The 15,365-nt window shown below is 37.0% G+C and overlaps 5 protein-coding genes across 7 annotated transcripts; 3 read left to right on the top strand and 2 right to left on the bottom strand.

The window, feature by feature from the left end:
- Positions 1–312: 312 nt before the first annotated feature.
- On the top strand, positions 313–3,602 carry Pop1 (POP1 ribonuclease P/MRP subunit). Of its 2 annotated transcripts, XM_076778377.1 has the most exons (4): positions 313–614; positions 784–2,127; positions 2,201–3,097; positions 3,514–3,602. In XM_076778377.1, the coding sequence occupies exons 1-4, from the start codon at positions 491–493 to the stop codon at positions 3,522–3,524; spliced, it is 2,376 nt and encodes a 791-aa protein (XP_076634492.1). In that variant the 5' UTR covers positions 313–490; the 3' UTR covers positions 3,525–3,602. The 2 variants fall into 2 exon arrangements, with proteins under 2 accessions (XP_076634492.1, XP_076634483.1); XM_076778368.1 differs by lacking the exon at positions 3,514–3,602 and having other exon boundaries at positions 2,201–3,259.
- Positions 3,500–4,856, top strand: LOC143348326 (carbonyl reductase [NADPH] 1). Its single transcript, XM_076778413.1, has 4 exons — positions 3,500–3,653; positions 3,737–3,997; positions 4,067–4,302; positions 4,377–4,856. Exons 1-4 carry the CDS (start codon positions 3,636–3,638, stop codon positions 4,687–4,689), a joined length of 828 nt encoding a protein of 275 aa, XP_076634528.1. The 5' UTR covers positions 3,500–3,635; the 3' UTR covers positions 4,690–4,856.
- On the bottom strand, positions 4,709–5,831 carry LOC143348332 (U6 snRNA-associated Sm-like protein LSm2). The gene is made up of 4 exons (XM_076778425.1): positions 5,375–5,831; positions 5,226–5,293; positions 5,064–5,154; positions 4,709–4,991 (listed from the first exon to the last, which is right to left on the bottom strand). Exons 1-4 carry the CDS (start codon positions 5,375–5,377, stop codon positions 4,866–4,868), a joined length of 288 nt encoding a protein of 95 aa, XP_076634540.1. The 5' UTR covers positions 5,378–5,831; the 3' UTR covers positions 4,709–4,865.
- Positions 5,832–5,850: 19 nt separating this feature from the next.
- Abp1 (Actin binding protein 1) lies at positions 5,851–9,426 on the top strand. 2 transcript variants are annotated; one of them, XR_013080751.1, is made up of 7 exons: positions 5,851–6,201; positions 6,613–6,781; positions 6,873–7,105; positions 7,172–7,349; positions 7,429–8,645; positions 8,815–8,950; positions 9,343–9,426. XR_013080751.1 is itself a non-coding variant. In XM_076778386.1 (5 exons), the coding sequence occupies exons 1-5, from the start codon at positions 6,119–6,121 to the stop codon at positions 8,182–8,184; spliced, it is 1,419 nt and encodes a 472-aa protein (XP_076634501.1). In that variant the 5' UTR covers positions 5,851–6,118; the 3' UTR covers positions 8,185–8,759. The 2 variants fall into 2 exon arrangements, 1 of the variants encoding a protein (XP_076634501.1); XM_076778386.1 differs by lacking the exons at positions 8,815–8,950; positions 9,343–9,426 and having other exon boundaries at positions 7,429–8,759.
- On the bottom strand, positions 8,828–10,686 carry Clp (cleavage and polyadenylation specificity factor subunit 4). Its single transcript, XM_076778403.1, has 4 exons — positions 10,319–10,686; positions 9,848–10,051; positions 9,459–9,648; positions 8,828–9,380 (listed from the first exon to the last, which is right to left on the bottom strand). Exons 1-4 carry the CDS (start codon positions 10,419–10,421, stop codon positions 9,017–9,019), a joined length of 861 nt encoding a protein of 286 aa, XP_076634518.1. The 5' UTR covers positions 10,422–10,686; the 3' UTR covers positions 8,828–9,016.
- Positions 10,687–15,365: the final 4,679 nt, after the last annotated feature.

Below are 15,365 nucleotides of genomic sequence, written 5' to 3'. Positions count from 1 at the left end.
TATCAATACCCATTGTGTATAAAATTAAATAAATTATTTAGTACGATTTCTATGTCTTTGAAAATAACTGAAAATAAATTTTATTTTATATTTAAGTAAGAAATATCTATTTACGATAAAATTTTGAACAGCCTAAAGTTCTGATTCTTAAGTCTATTTGCAATGCACTCGAGCTTGCCCCCTATGGGCAATCATGCGAAATAATTTTTACTAATTTGCACCTTGTGATCAATTCTAGGTTTAAATTGAAATATTTACATCTATGACGTTAGTATATTTCAACACGTGCAACTTGTAAGTTAGCAATTGAAGTAATGTTAGGAAATATAAAATAATTTGCAATTTATAGACATAACGAGTACTCGTTGCGCGTGTATATCGGTAAAATATTAATTATTATTTTGTGGTACCCGTTCGTTTAGAACATAAAACGATAAAGTGTCGACTTATTTTGGTGTAAATAAAGATTCAAAATAAATATTTGTCGAAAATGGCGGGAAAGGAGCAGTTCGATGAATACCTAGGTGGATCTCAAAAGTTACCGAAAGAAGTACACATTAAAAAGCTTGTCTCTTCGAGAGCCAGCGAAATTGCTGCAATGACGTATTCTATTGGTACGTTGAACGATACTTCATTTTATTTTAATCAGTATTACGCTACATTTATATTCTTCACTTTCAAATATCGAAAAATTAAGGCCCTAGTGGCTTATAAAAAATAAAATTCTATGCGTACAATACTAAACGATCAAATGATTTAGTTTCAATATTTTTATATGTACAGAAAATCCTCAACAAACGAAACTTGTATTTCAAAAGCTTCCGGTGTACATGCGTAGACGCGTAATGTCCCATAACGTGAAGCGTTTACCGCGCAGACTGCGGGAAGCCCATTTGAATCAAATGACTAAATCCGGGTTACCGCCTAAAATTAAAAGACCGTCGCGTAGGTATCGTAGACGACCACGTAATTTACTTTCGGAATACAATCGAAGACAACGAAACAAAGTTTGGCTGGAGACTCACATTTGGCACGCAAAACGTTTTCATATGGTCGAAAAATGGGGCTACAGAATCGCGAGTCACGCGAACGACAAATGTTTTAAAGCCAATTACCGTGCCGTTGCAAATCACTGTTTGATACAGGATATTTCTTACTATACGTCCGTCGAAATAAATGGTCCAGAAGCAATTCTGATAGAAACTTTAAAAGATCATTGCAATCCATTCGAGTTAACGTTCGCCGCAAAGATTTTTATCAGCGGTACTCGAGAAGGAACCCTAATGTTTTTTAAAAAGAACAGCTATCCTCGATTTCCGATCGGTCATATTCACTTCCTGTGGAGACCAAGTCATTCTGATTTAAGGACGATCTGGATTTGGGTACATCCATCTTTTCTCGACGACTTTGTCGCAGAAATTACATCGAGTTTTAAGTTCAAATCCGACGATGTAATTTCCACTACTACGAGTAATCAAACCATAAAATCCTACTCGTACGTCAACGAGAGAAATTGTAAAATGTGTATTCATAAGAACGCTTTAAATCGATTTCGATTTTACGGCCCATTATCGATAAACGTCTTAACAAACGCTTTGCGATTGCCGAATTTTGATGAAAAATTTTGTTCAAAAACGAACGATACTAATGTAACAGGGTTTGAAGAAAATCAAATGGAGTGTGAGGAAGAGATTCAAGACTCTGATAAGTCCTGGCATATAGTATACTATAATAATCAAGAGAATATTGAATCTTTGAAACTTCAAAAACAGCTGTGGCAAACATTAAAGACATTACAGTCTCCTAGTCAATTACCACCAAATATTGTTCTTGGATTTACAGTCTTAGATCCAAGGTTTCATTTGCCTGAGAAAAGGGTGAAGCCACTGAGAAATGTACAGACAGTTAAAGTAATGCCAGTGCCACCCTCAAAAGCAAATTCTAGTCCAATTTGGGAACAAGAGATAAGACAGAAAATTACCAAAGCATGCGTAACAACAAGTGCAATTAACAAGCTTAGGAGTGAGTGTTTAGTTCCTGGTATAGATAATGACAAATATTTTAATGAAGGGATTATGACCAAGATTCCCATACTCCTAATTCAAACACCTGGTATTGGTAACACAGGTACTTGTAGAGTGATTCTGAATTTATATCAGATATAAGAAATTTAAAACTAATATTAATGTTATTTTAATAGGTTTAAGTTCTGCCATAGATCTAATTCTTCCAGCAGGTTGGGCAATGCCATTTTGGCTTGCTTTTATATTTCGTTGTGTAAGAGTTGGTGCACTTAGAGAATCAAAATCTATTGCATTTGAATATGGACATATGAAGTCACCAGACATCAATGATCCAGACACACCTGCTTATACAAGGGAAACATTAATTACTAAACAAGAATTAAAAGAAAAATATTTTCGCTATCCACCAAACAGACGTGTAAATTTTATAAAACTTGGAATTTCTAGTCCCTTTTTTTGCGAATGGAAGATTTTAATGAAAGAATGGACAGATGTAGAGGACTTTTTTGTATTAAGAAATCGTACATTATTGCAATCATTGCAAGAAAATTTATCAGTCGACAAAGTTAACAAAAGCAAATACAATATATCAGAGAGCCATATCCCAAATCTTAACCTAGAAAATTTATTTGAAAATAAAAACTGTTTAGTTCGTGTTAAATTATCTGTTTTACAAAAGGGACGTCCTAGAAGATTTGCAATAATATGTATGCCAAAATCTGAAGATGTAAAAAAATTTAGAAATAATAAAAACTGGTCAGGACCCGTAGAAAAATTAAATCGTGACTCGAATGAAATTATAAGAAAAGCTTCGAGAAAAAATCATGTAGCTCTTTTAAAACGTTTGAAAAAACAAAGAATACGTCATAGAAATGCATTAACTAATAAAATAGATCAAATTTTGACCCAGAACTTACAAATTTCGGATTATCAAAACAAGTCGAAGGAATTACTAGAAACAAGTCGTGATATTATACGCAAACAATCTCAAAAAATGTCACAGTTATATCTTCCTGATTGTGTCAAAGTAAAACATTCCTGTGACCGAAAGGTTATGGGATACATAACAGAAGGTGATTATTCTTTTGCAAAAGCGAAAGGTACAGGTTTAGGATACGTAACCTTAAATTCACTACTTGAATTGATTAACAAAACGTATACCTTTGTCCTTGTCAGAAATACTCAAACAAGACAGTATAGAATTGCTAAATTAGAAGTACTAAAGTAAATAAATTAGTACTTAAGATAATTCGCAAATCATCACTGACCGTTAAACATTCACCATTGTAATGACTAAGAACTTCCGTTCAAAAATGTTTATGTTTGCATTGCTGTGATTACAATTTATTACGTCTATTTTGTCGTAATTAAAATGTATATTACATAACAACAAAAACAAAAAAATTTTAAGTATAAGTGTAGTTATTCAAAAAAAAATAAAACGATATCTGATAAACTTCCATAATTTTTTTCGATTATATCCGATTAGCATTTACGTAACGACATTATCAAACGCGCCCATGTACTACGCAGTATTAAGTTAGTAGCACTACTCATCACTAAAGCTACTTATCCTTTCTTTTAAATAAAATTATTATAAAATACGAACAAATGGCACGCGTGGCTGTCGTAAGTACATTATAAAATATATAGTCGAGTGAATTTGTTATTTAAGTCGCTTGTACGTATTTCTTATTACACGAAACATTTAGGTAACTGGAGGAAATAAAGGTATTGGATTTGCTATTGTGAAAGGTCTTTGTAAACAATTTGATGGAATTGTATATTTGACGGCTCGTAATGCAACGCTGGGATTAAATGCTATTAAACAATTAGAGGAACAAGGTTTATCACCGAAATTCCATCAACTCGATGTTACAGATGAAAATAGTATTAAATCCTTCCGTGATTACTTGCAAAAAACACACGGAAGGCTAGATGTGCTAATCAATAATGCCGCTATTGCATTCAAGGTGATTACATACTATTTATTTTTCCACTTTCTCGAAAAATATAGTAAATATTCACTTTTACGTATATAGAATGCTGCTACAGAACCATTTTCACTGCAAGCTGAAGAGACAATAAGAGTGAATTATTTTGGCCTAAGGAAAGTGTGTAGTATACTTTATCCACTATTAAAACCACATGCACGTGTAGTTCACCTTTCCAGTTCTGCCGGTCGTTTATCATTGATTCCCGGTGAATCATTGAGAAAAAGATTTTCTTCAAAACTTACAGAAGAAGAATTGGATAACATCATGCATGAATTTGTTGAGTATGTTGAATTATCCAAATTTTTTAATTGGTATAGCAAACATTCGTTAAATTTTAAAACAAGTACTTTTTCAGAGCTGCAAAGACAAACACACACTTGGAGAAAGGCTGGGCAAATTCTGCTTATGTTGCAAGTAAAGTAGGAGTTTCTGCTTTAGCTAGAGTCCATCAAGGTATGTTCAACTTGGACTCACGAGAAGATATAGTAGTAAATGCTGTGCACCCTGGCTATGTTGACACTGATATGACCAGTCATAAGGGACCTTTGACACCTGATCGAGGTGCAGAGGCTCCTATTTTCTGTGCATTATTGCCAGAAAATACAGACATCAAAGGCAAATATATCTGGGACGACAAGTCATTGGTAGAATGGACAAAAGATACATAAATGTGTTAATTACAACACATTGTATGAAATATGCACAATAAAAATTATATGTTTTTTATCACTTTACATACTTATACATACAAAAATTTATATTTTATATATTCACTGTGTATTAGTATTGATTTGCAAAATAAAACTGAAATCAATGTCATTTTTAAACCTAAGAATGATATTGATTATCTTGCTTGGACTGCTGCTTCCTTGCGCGCAGCATCTTGCAATAGTTGAGTATCCACTTCATCTCCTGGCAACTGTACATAGCGTACTACAGATCCTCGAATGAAACAATTTTTCACAGACAACTAAAACATAATATATATTCATTTTCCATAATGAATTCCTAGAAAGTTTTAAAAATTGTTAACATTACAAACCATATGAGGATATTTATCTGGATCAGCTACACTTATATCTGTCAACTTTATATTCAGGTACTGATCGACAGAGTGTAGAGTACCACAAATGCTAAAAATAAAACAATCTTGTTAGAAAACTTTATCAAGCATAGTTCTAATGCGTATTTATTATTAACTCACCTGAGGTCATTTTTCAATTCAACAACAACATCCTTTCCGATCAAGGATTTAAAGAACGAATAGAATAACTGTAAATAAATGCTAAAATAAAATTACTTCGATCTGGTAAGAACGAAGGTTAACCGGTCAACGGGAAACTGTGAACTTACCATTCTTGATAAATTAAAAGTATTTAGTTTCTTCTAATCTTTTTGATTGTATTATTTGAATAACATAGTGCAAATAGAAATATTATTGATATTTAAGATTACGTTTGCTTCGATTATTAGTAGAAAATTGTTATGTTGACAATTGATTTGAAAGTGTCACTGCACACGTTTTCGAGTTTACGTTTCAATGCGCATTAAGTTCGATATCTGTCTTAAACGGTCCGCCCATGACTTTGATTTCAGGAAAAGTTTATACTTATATTTGTAATCGAACGCTATCTGTTTATTGATGAAATTACAGATAAAAGATAAGAATTAATCTAATGTAATAATACTCCGTTAAATATTTCACTCGCATCGAATACTCATTTTACTTGTATTACGCCTGTGATTGGAGGGGCTTCCATCGGTACGTAGAACGCCACCAATCGTTCTTTATACGTAGTCTTAAAGAATATCATCAAGGTTGGCTTTTCAATAAAATTTTGACTAAATGTGTTTTAGCATTCGTTAGATTTCGTAGTTATTTGTGCAGTTTAAATAAAAGTTCGTTCAATTAGTTGTAAAATGATTCAAATGTGTTGCCTATACAAGAAGATCACCGTTTTACGGTTGGTAACAGAAGGGCGTTGACATTTAATCAAAAAGGCGAAACGGGAAGATGCGTCTGTGACATTAATTCGCTGGTAGCAACTCGATCGGATTCGTTGTTACGGTTGATCTCTTATGAACTAATTGAGAAACATGTCAATTAATTTAACGAAAAACAAAGACGCCTTGGTGGCTGCCTGGCACAGCGTAGTCGACGATAAATCGTCTACTAACTGGTAGGCTTTCATCTCTTCCTTCACTGTTACACTTGTCTCGTCCTGGTTATACACTATCGTCACACTTTCGAATACAAACGTTCAATTAAACCTACAAATAAATCGCATTTCTATAATTAAAAATTACTTCTTTTGCTCTTATCAATCAATATTAATAGCATAAGATACACAATTATCACTTATTGTCATAAAATATGTATTCTGTAGCATTCATTGCACTGATTAGTAACTGAACAGATTTAACAAACAAAGAATAAATGTTGCTTTTAAAGTAATAAAATTATTACATTCTTGAATTTGTTTCTATATTAATGCTGTGTCAAATTTTATAAACAATATTGTTACATATTAATTTTCCATGAATGCATATAATTGATTGTTCCTTATTATTAAAACAAATTTTATATACAGGGCTCTGTTTGGATATGAGGGACAGACTAACAATTTAAAGGTTGTTGGAACAGGAACTGGTGGTTTAGAAGAGTTGATCGATCGATTAAACAGTAGTTATATCATGTATGCCTTTTGTCGAGTAATAGATACTAAAACCAGCCTGCCAAAATGTCTGTTAATAAATTGGGTAAGAATTCAAAAGCTAGAAACTCAAAATTATTGTATAGAACATTTATATTAAAACGAATTATCAATGTATTTTGAAACCCATGTTTTAGCAAGGGGAAGGTGCACCAATAGTTAGAAAGGGCACTTGTGCAAATCATATTAGAGATGTAGAAAAATTACTGAAAGGTGCTCATATAACAATTACTGCTCGCTCTGAAGATGATGTTGAGGTAGATTTTATTATGGAGAAGCTTGCCAGAGCAACAGCTTCTGCGTATAAATTTAATGAGCCGCGCGGCGAGAACGAAGGTAATACAGGTCCGGTTGGTACCACATATCGCAGGTGCGTATCGTTCGATTATCGATAATAGCGCTAAATTTCTAAATCTAAGGAGTTTGTACATTGCAGAGTAATTCCGGAGCAAGAAATAAATGCAACTGAACGTGATCAATTTTGGCAAAAGGAAGAAATGGAGGAGAAAAAAAGACTAGAACAAGAACGTATTAAATGCGCGCAGGAACGTCAACGGCTTGAAGAAGAAATTAGAGCTAGAGAGGAAAAAGAAGCACTCCTTAGAGAACAACAAGTAAACAGATATAATTGCAAATTTTAATTCGATATTTAATACTACGTATTTTATTAATGGAACTTTAATATATTTATAGGTCACTGCCAAAGAGAATTCAATAGCTCGACAAAAAATGGCAGAACAACGTGCTGAGGAGGCGAACAATTTTCTTAATCAAATGGCGGCACGACAACATTACAGTAACGATGTTTACGATAGCCATAAATCGCGAAGCGAAGAATTGCGACGGCAAAGAAGTAAAGAAACGCAACAGTTAATTGCTCAAAGAACGATAAATGCACGAGCAGTTTTTGAACAAAACTCCGCCGCCGGTCAAATGACGTCATCACAGCAACAATATGCTCTGAAAAGTAGTCATGTGGAAACAGCTAAGAAGCCGCTCGAGGAGAGCCAGCAGAAGGAAATACCTGAGACTAAAATAGAGGAGGAAGAGAAAATTGAAGCGAATACAACGCATAACTTGGATGCAGTGACAAACTCTGTTTCGATTGCACCCGCGGCTCAAAATCAACACGTAGAATCGAAAGCGACCGAGCCACTAGAAGAACCCGAAGAACCGCCAGTGACAAAAGAAGTAGTTACTGAAAATGAATTGTACAGCCAAATGGATGGTCAGTACTTGTACTTTGACCCAAACAACGAAGGAATGAAAGCCAGGGCGTTGTACGATTATCAAGCAGCCGACGACACAGAAATTACTTTCGATCCTGGAGACATTATTACGCACATAGATGCCATCGACGAAGGATGGTGGCAAGGTCTTGGACCTGACGGAACGTATGGACTTTTCCCCGCTAATTATGTCGAAGTTATCGAGTATAACACGACATGATAAGAAACGTACTTGTAAAAATAGAATACTTTTGTTTCTGATTGAAAGAAAACCGTGCTTGTTTGTTTGCATACAGAAAGTGATATTCAGTATTTTCATTGTTATGGTGACATCGTATTTTCTTTTTAATACAAAACGTACAATTTTAAGTATTTAGATACAACGTATTCTGAAGAATAGTACGTAATCATAATGGAAGAACGAATTACCGTTTTACAGATGAGTGCACACATATTAAGAAATTAAATATTTCTACTAATAATCACGCAGAAAATAAATATTGTTAATATTTTAGCGGACAAGATTTTAAACTTTAATAGTCTCACAATGCCAATACATACACAAATGGCGAAGTACGTCTTCCCATGTTTAACGTCACGAACGAAAAATAAATTAGCAGTAAACGAATATATCTTTTTATAACTTTCTCTGACGAAAATCGATGCGATCATAGGAATAGCGTACGTAATAACTTAGCAAAATACCCTTTAAATGCATTTACAAAATGTAATAAACTACTTATCTAGGAATATGTTTAATTCTTTAAACAATAAATACTTAAATTTGTTATAGTATCGGATGGTGTTTTAGTCGGCAACGTCCATTAATTTAATGAAATTTTTATTACAGAAAATGATTTCAATTTCATTTTATAAACATTTTTACTTTATTTTACAAATGAATGTCGGAATCCGTGGATTAAGAATCAATGTTAAATTTCATTTTATTAAACTTATTTTACTATGCGATAAAGAAATTTTTACAGGTAAGTGATCTTACTAGAATAAAATAGAATCACAATATCGATGTTACACAAATAAAATAAGTAAAATCATCTACGATAATTTTGATTTTGACTTCCACCTCCGCTACCTCCTGCGTGACTTAAAAATGCTAAGTGTCCTTTTGGACATTTATTAGCATAGTGACCTTTAGTTCCACATTTGTAACAAGTGACTTCTTCGAGTGGCTTTTGCGGTCCTCGAGGAGGCGGTCCGTTATGCATGTTCATATGATGCGCTGAATGAGAATTACCTTCTATTTCTTGTCTAACTTGTGCTTCGCGTACGTCGGGTGGCATTTTATTGCAGTAAATGGCTTTATGACCACCTTCTCCGCAAAAATGACATGTAATCATCACCTTCTTCCCTTCTTTAGGTTGCATATCTTGTACTGCTGGTAATTCAAATCTTGGACTAGAAATAAAAGGAAAGATTATGGAAAACGTTGAATTTAAACGAGACGTATTTAAAAAAATTTTACAACAAACTTACTGCATAAATTTACAATTTGGACCTTCAGGACAAAATCCAGCCAAGTATGCCATACATAAAACACGACGAACGTGTCGATGTCTGCATAATGGTCCATGCCTGCAAAATCCTCGATCATACCAAGGACAATCTCTGACCTTAGTTTCTGGATCAATGTGCAAGAATGGACATTCCTTATTGTGACAGGCATCTAGTAATGGATAACCGATGTTAATATACCTGTACCATGAAAACTTAGTAATATCAGAGAAAGAGAAATATTAACAGGTACTTGTTTATTTATACACATTATCTTGAAACACATAAAAGAATAAAAGAATATATTTACAAATATGTTTTTGAACATAAAAATATTCGTATATACAGTTTTGTATATTAAACACACTTACTAAATCTAGAATAAAAATAACATTCTGGCATTTTTGTCATGTCATATTCGTGTAAAAATTCACATTGATCCCCTTTTTTACAAAGACCTCTTAGCCAATGTTTACATACGATTGTACGATCTCCTCGTACATGTCTAAATGGACAGGAGGCTCCTTTAACGCAAGTACCTCTTGGATAAAATTGACATACAGCAGCAGTGGATTCTAGAAAACATATTAGATTGGAAGTCTAATATATCTAACCAATGACAAGTAAACAATGTAAACGTAAATTAAAAAATTAATATTCTGCTAAGAACCGTCAATGTAATTAAATATCTTTTATTCAAGAAATATACAGCAACAATGTTTATTATTTTACACTTCAACCGACACATTTTGATATGTTTATGTTGTTAACTTGTTCTATGTTTTCTACGGTATAACCTAATCAAGTGTGTATCGGTATACAGCGAAAAAACAATTACGTACTATCCATTCCGGTAAAAGGTAACGGAAGAGCTCCATATTGTTCGTCAAGAGCGATTTCAATATCAAATCGCATATGATCTACGTTTGCCACTATGCACTCCATTATTACTTTAAGTTTAAATCTTTCAGCAATCACATACAAGTATGCTCGTCTCTACCGAGTACACATCACTAGTAATTTCATTTTTATCTAAAGCGTTCTACAGTGAAATGCACTTTCAGATACAGACGTACATTAACGATATTTTCACTACTTTTCTATTCAAAAGTATCCGTAATTTACAATATTTGTTGATTGAAGGATATTCTGTAAATTTCGATTTCCAGCGCATGCGAACATCGTTTTGCACGTGTGTTGATAATACCACGGTGATTATACCACAAACGAGGTATACAATAGAGCCAACATCTTATGGAAGTTAGTATCGCCACGAACGAGGCGCACAGTAGACGTTGCGAACGATGGTTTTCTGTGAACTCTCCTACCATTTTATGTTACAGCCATTGTTATTGGTTAAGGCACAGACAAGCTATAGAACAGACGTTGCATACAATGCATTTTTCTGTTACACAGATTGGAGGCTTGCAAGTCCCAGAATAGTACCAGAATAGGTAATAATTATTTACTCGTTATTAATAATCCACACAACACACGAGATTTCAAGGACGTTCGTTTTATGTCTGAATATCTCAAGACATAATACGAACGTTTCAAAAATGTAAATTATGTTTCGCAACAGTACTGATACGATGTCTTCGAAACAACTGGAACAAGATTAAGGCAAGGACAAGGACAAGGTATTCGTCGGTGGTCCGGTGTATGTAGAGTAAAAGGTCCAACCAAACCATCAACTTTGGTAAGACTTCATTACTTGTTTATTTTTTAAAAATGTAAGTTTTTCTACATATTTGTTATTATTCGATGTCTTTAAGAAAAGTAATACTGCAATCTACAGTATCTCCAATTTAGAAAGAATGTTTTGGGAGCACGTCTGTGCTATTACTGCCCCCCTTAATGTATGTTAGATAATTTTGCTCATAACTTCGTAAGGTTTATTCGGTATTTTAAGTAAAACAGTTTAAGTTGACAGTAACTGAGTCCATAACCCTGTCCTGTATAATCCTATAGGTGCAGAAAGTTTTCGATAAAATTGAAAGATTTCAAATTGTTCTGAAAAAATTATTTTCGGTTGCGGGGGTCAATTACAATCATTTTTGGTGAATAGACATACCCCCGAAATCCTACGCACTTTCGAGAAAAAAATTCGTGTGGATGCAGAAATTTTCGGTGAAATGAAAAAATTTAAATCAATCGATTGGTGTCCAATTCTGGACCGTACAGCTTCCATTCCGTTAAAAAATAATAAAATTTCTGTAATTTAATTTTCTGTCTCACTTCCTCCCGTGTTCATACTCGTTAGATCTACTCGTATACCTCGTCGGTGGTGAATGTTTCTTTTATACCGACCGAGTGTATCATGCCACAGACGAGGTATATTCGTATACTTCGTTTGTGGTGGCAGATAATTTTCCTCGACTCGCTTGGTAACTTTGACGGATTTAAATAGTAGAAAACGCCATTTAACGAGGAATCATTTTAAAAAATATTTACAGTATTAAATCTATATTAATTAAGCTAATTGTAGATTAGTTTCAAATTGAATCTAAATAAATTTAAATAACACAATATAACATTAATATTAATTTACATTTTTCAGTGCTAACCGAGTAAGAGTTTAGCAGTCTAGTAAAGCAAAAAGTCTAGCGAAACGGTAATTGTGTATTTCTGAGAAATAAATACACAATAGAAACAAGTTAAAGTTGAAACATAATGCGGTACGTTCTAAATAAAAATACACTTGTACTTCGTATCTGTTGAAAACATTCCATTGTTTTGTATGGACAAAAGGGCGATGAAAGAAGGCAAATTGGTGCGCGAGAAATCGTGTAGTTGCACCATGGATCGATGTACTTTAATTAAGAGCATCTAAAATTTCATATAGGCCAGTCTCTGCTGCCGTGTTCGACTCAGCTCGGTAGATCGTGGAAAGGAAGGATACTTAGGAAATCAGCGTTACGAAGTAAAGTTAGCAGAGCGCGAAGGGGGGTCCTACGACACAGGATGTTCTCCTACCTTCCGTGTCTTTCGCGCTCCGAGCCCTCCTACCGTAATATCGTCTATTCGTGGAAAGATACCGACCGCTCTGTCGGAACAATGGCACAGAAGAACTCGTAAATACGTGCGAACCACGAGAAATTCATAGTACTCTCGACGGAACTAAAGACTTTAGAAAAATACTTGCAGACTCCTACTTATTCGAGAAACTCGCTTTAGAACGTTTAATTTTCATCAGAGTAATTTTAATAACACGTTACGAGGCGTCGGGTGGCAATAATTAGCGGCTTAGTTATCGGCACAATATGTCATTAAGCCTTACCGTCGACTCTTTATTTCTCTGGCTTGTATTTGCGCCGTGTAACGGTACCGTCCAAATTAGGCGACCGTTGTGCGGTACACGCTAATAAACGCGCTTTTTGTTAATCGGCCGCTTCTCCGTCTTCAAACCGTGACTTTGCGCGGACACGGTTTGCTGGTGCCCATTACCGGAAACAGTAAATCGTTTCCTCCTAAATTACGGAGGCGAGAAACCACGGGCACCTCGGATGCCGCGGAATAGATTACCTTCGGAAGGATCATTTACGGGCGCGAGCTTCGCCGCTTATGGCGACTCGGATCGCATCGGAACGGTATATCACGGTCGAATCGTACACAGCTAGGAAAACACGCTCGACGATTAGCCCCCGATACTTCCTATTACAATTGTAGATTCAGCAGCGCGCCGGGAACGTGTTGTTGCCGAGATCGGTTGCGATAATTACCAGACGTGCGTTCCGCGATTGGAAAAATGACGCCGTATCGCGTTCTGTTACCTGGCTAGATATGGATTCCGAGAAAACGGTTGGCCAGGTATGAAATTCGACGAAGGAAAATAAGAAAATCGTAGCCCATTACGGAGAGAAGGTCCCTGTCAGGAAAGTGCATGCCGTGACAAAGCCGCGTTCGAGGCACGAGCTATCGCGAGTCGCTTCGGTACCCTCGAGCGAGTACGCGAGCGGCTCAAGAGACAGAATAAGGAGAGCACGGCAAGGAAAAAAGCCAGAATGAAGGTGGAACGGGGACGAAGGAGCACGCAGAGACGTGGAAAGGAACAATGACTCGCGGTGGTGCTCCAGCGTTTATAGGGCCGTATCGGCCGACTGCGGGGTGGGTTGTGCTCGTAATTAGTCATAGTGCGATGCGCTAACAGCGGCACTCTGCAAGAGTGAGCCTCGCTCGTTCGTTCCTTCGTGCGCTACCCCTGCCACCGGCTATGGCCTAACCTCGGAAGCCTGGCTAAATCTTCTACCGGGTGATTCGAAATCACGGACCCGGTACCAATCAGTTTGGCTCGATAAACGAACTGGAAACGTACATGGACGAAAATCCGAATATTGTACAAACAATGTACGCGAATACCCCAAGCTTTCTAAGCTAGCTATAAACGTTCTATGCTGTCCCGCGACTCGAAGACTTTCAAGAGCTTCACAAGCTTCGAATCTGGCCATCTGTACTTGCTCTAAACGATAGAAAGCAAGATTACGCTCGCGGTAGAGATTTTAAAGCGGCTCGTCGTAAAAGCTTACGTTGTGTTTCTAATCGACGGCAGACGGTATCCAGATAACGCTCGTCCGAGGCTGTCGGTCGTTTTTCGTCTCGCGGCGGATCGTTGTCGGCGCGTCGATAGAACAGAGAACGAATACCGATTACCGTCGATATTTCCCGTTCGTTTGAAAATATTTGCGCGTATAATTTCCAACGACGAGGTGCAGGAAGTCACGAGGAGCGATTTTTATTCTTTTTCCTCGCGTGCTTTCTATCCAGCGAGGAAAAGGTCAGCGCACCGTCGTTTGTTCGCCGGTAGAACACACATCGCGCGTGATGTGTGCCCGACGTAAGTGGAGCCCATGGTCGATGGGTACGACAGGCACGCTGGAGGTGCATAAACATACATAGAAGTGGAAACTTGCCGGGATTGGCAAGAGAGCTGCCGACCGAGTTCGCCGGAGACACGGCTGGCCGCCTGTGGCTTCGCTCTGCCGCTTTTCGTCTCTCCTTTTCTCCGAGTTACAGACCGTCAGAGTCCGTCCCTCTTTCCCTCGCGATTACCACCTTCCCTCCGTCAGATTCTCCCGTGAACGAACCACCACGCTCTGCAACCCTTCGTGCTTAACGCGCCAAGGAGGCCGAGGAGGTGGTTGGTGTCTTACACGACGCAGGTGCGTGTCTACGGGGTGCTCGAAAAATCTTGGGAAACGTAACGTCCGACGCGACGATTCTTTTCTCTTTTAATCGTGCTGTTCAACCCTGTACGGGATTATCAGCGCGTCTTTGCGCAGTTATCTGTACACTGTAAAATTTCGGTTAGCATTTTGTTGTTTCCGTCCACCGTGCGTCGTAGTTCCGAACGAATCGTCGTTCGCGTGGACTCGATTATGAAATTTCCAGCGATCCGTTAGTCAGGACAGGCATAAATCAAGTCGCGGTTCGCGGCAGATGCGACTGCCGTGGTCCGTTACGCGTGCAGCCGCGAGTTCTTTGATCGCTGTGGAGTTGTTCCGCGACGAGCATCTGTCGTCGTGAAGTAAATTTTAGCTTGTCATTCGAGTTGTCTCGCGACACCGGAGACGCCGGAAAAATTAAATCAAACGACGCTCGGTACAAATTATTTAAAGTCGGTAGAACCATGAGTGCGCTTCGTTTGCTGCATCACGTCGAGTGGAAGGGACGGTGTAGCAAGAAACGTTCCGAATGAAAATACACGGCTAGACAACGTGAAAAATCGGCTCGGTATTAACAAATTTTCTGTTTCAGATCGGTCTGCGCGGAGTACCGACCTCAACTCCAAAATGATTTCCTATTTCTTTGGAGCTCTCGTTAATGTCGAAGAAAGGATGGTGGATCGGTGGGATATATTTTAGCAGGTACAGCGCATCCTCTTCTTTTAGA

Source organism: Colletes latitarsis, chromosome 2 (assembly GCF_051014445.1).
Source record: "Colletes latitarsis isolate SP2378_abdomen chromosome 2, iyColLati1, whole genome shotgun sequence".
In the NCBI taxonomy this organism is placed as follows: domain Eukaryota; kingdom Metazoa; phylum Arthropoda; class Insecta; order Hymenoptera; family Colletidae; genus Colletes; species Colletes latitarsis.
The sequence above is the reverse complement of the archived record's forward strand: the minus strand, read 5'-3'. Positions and strand labels throughout refer to the sequence as shown.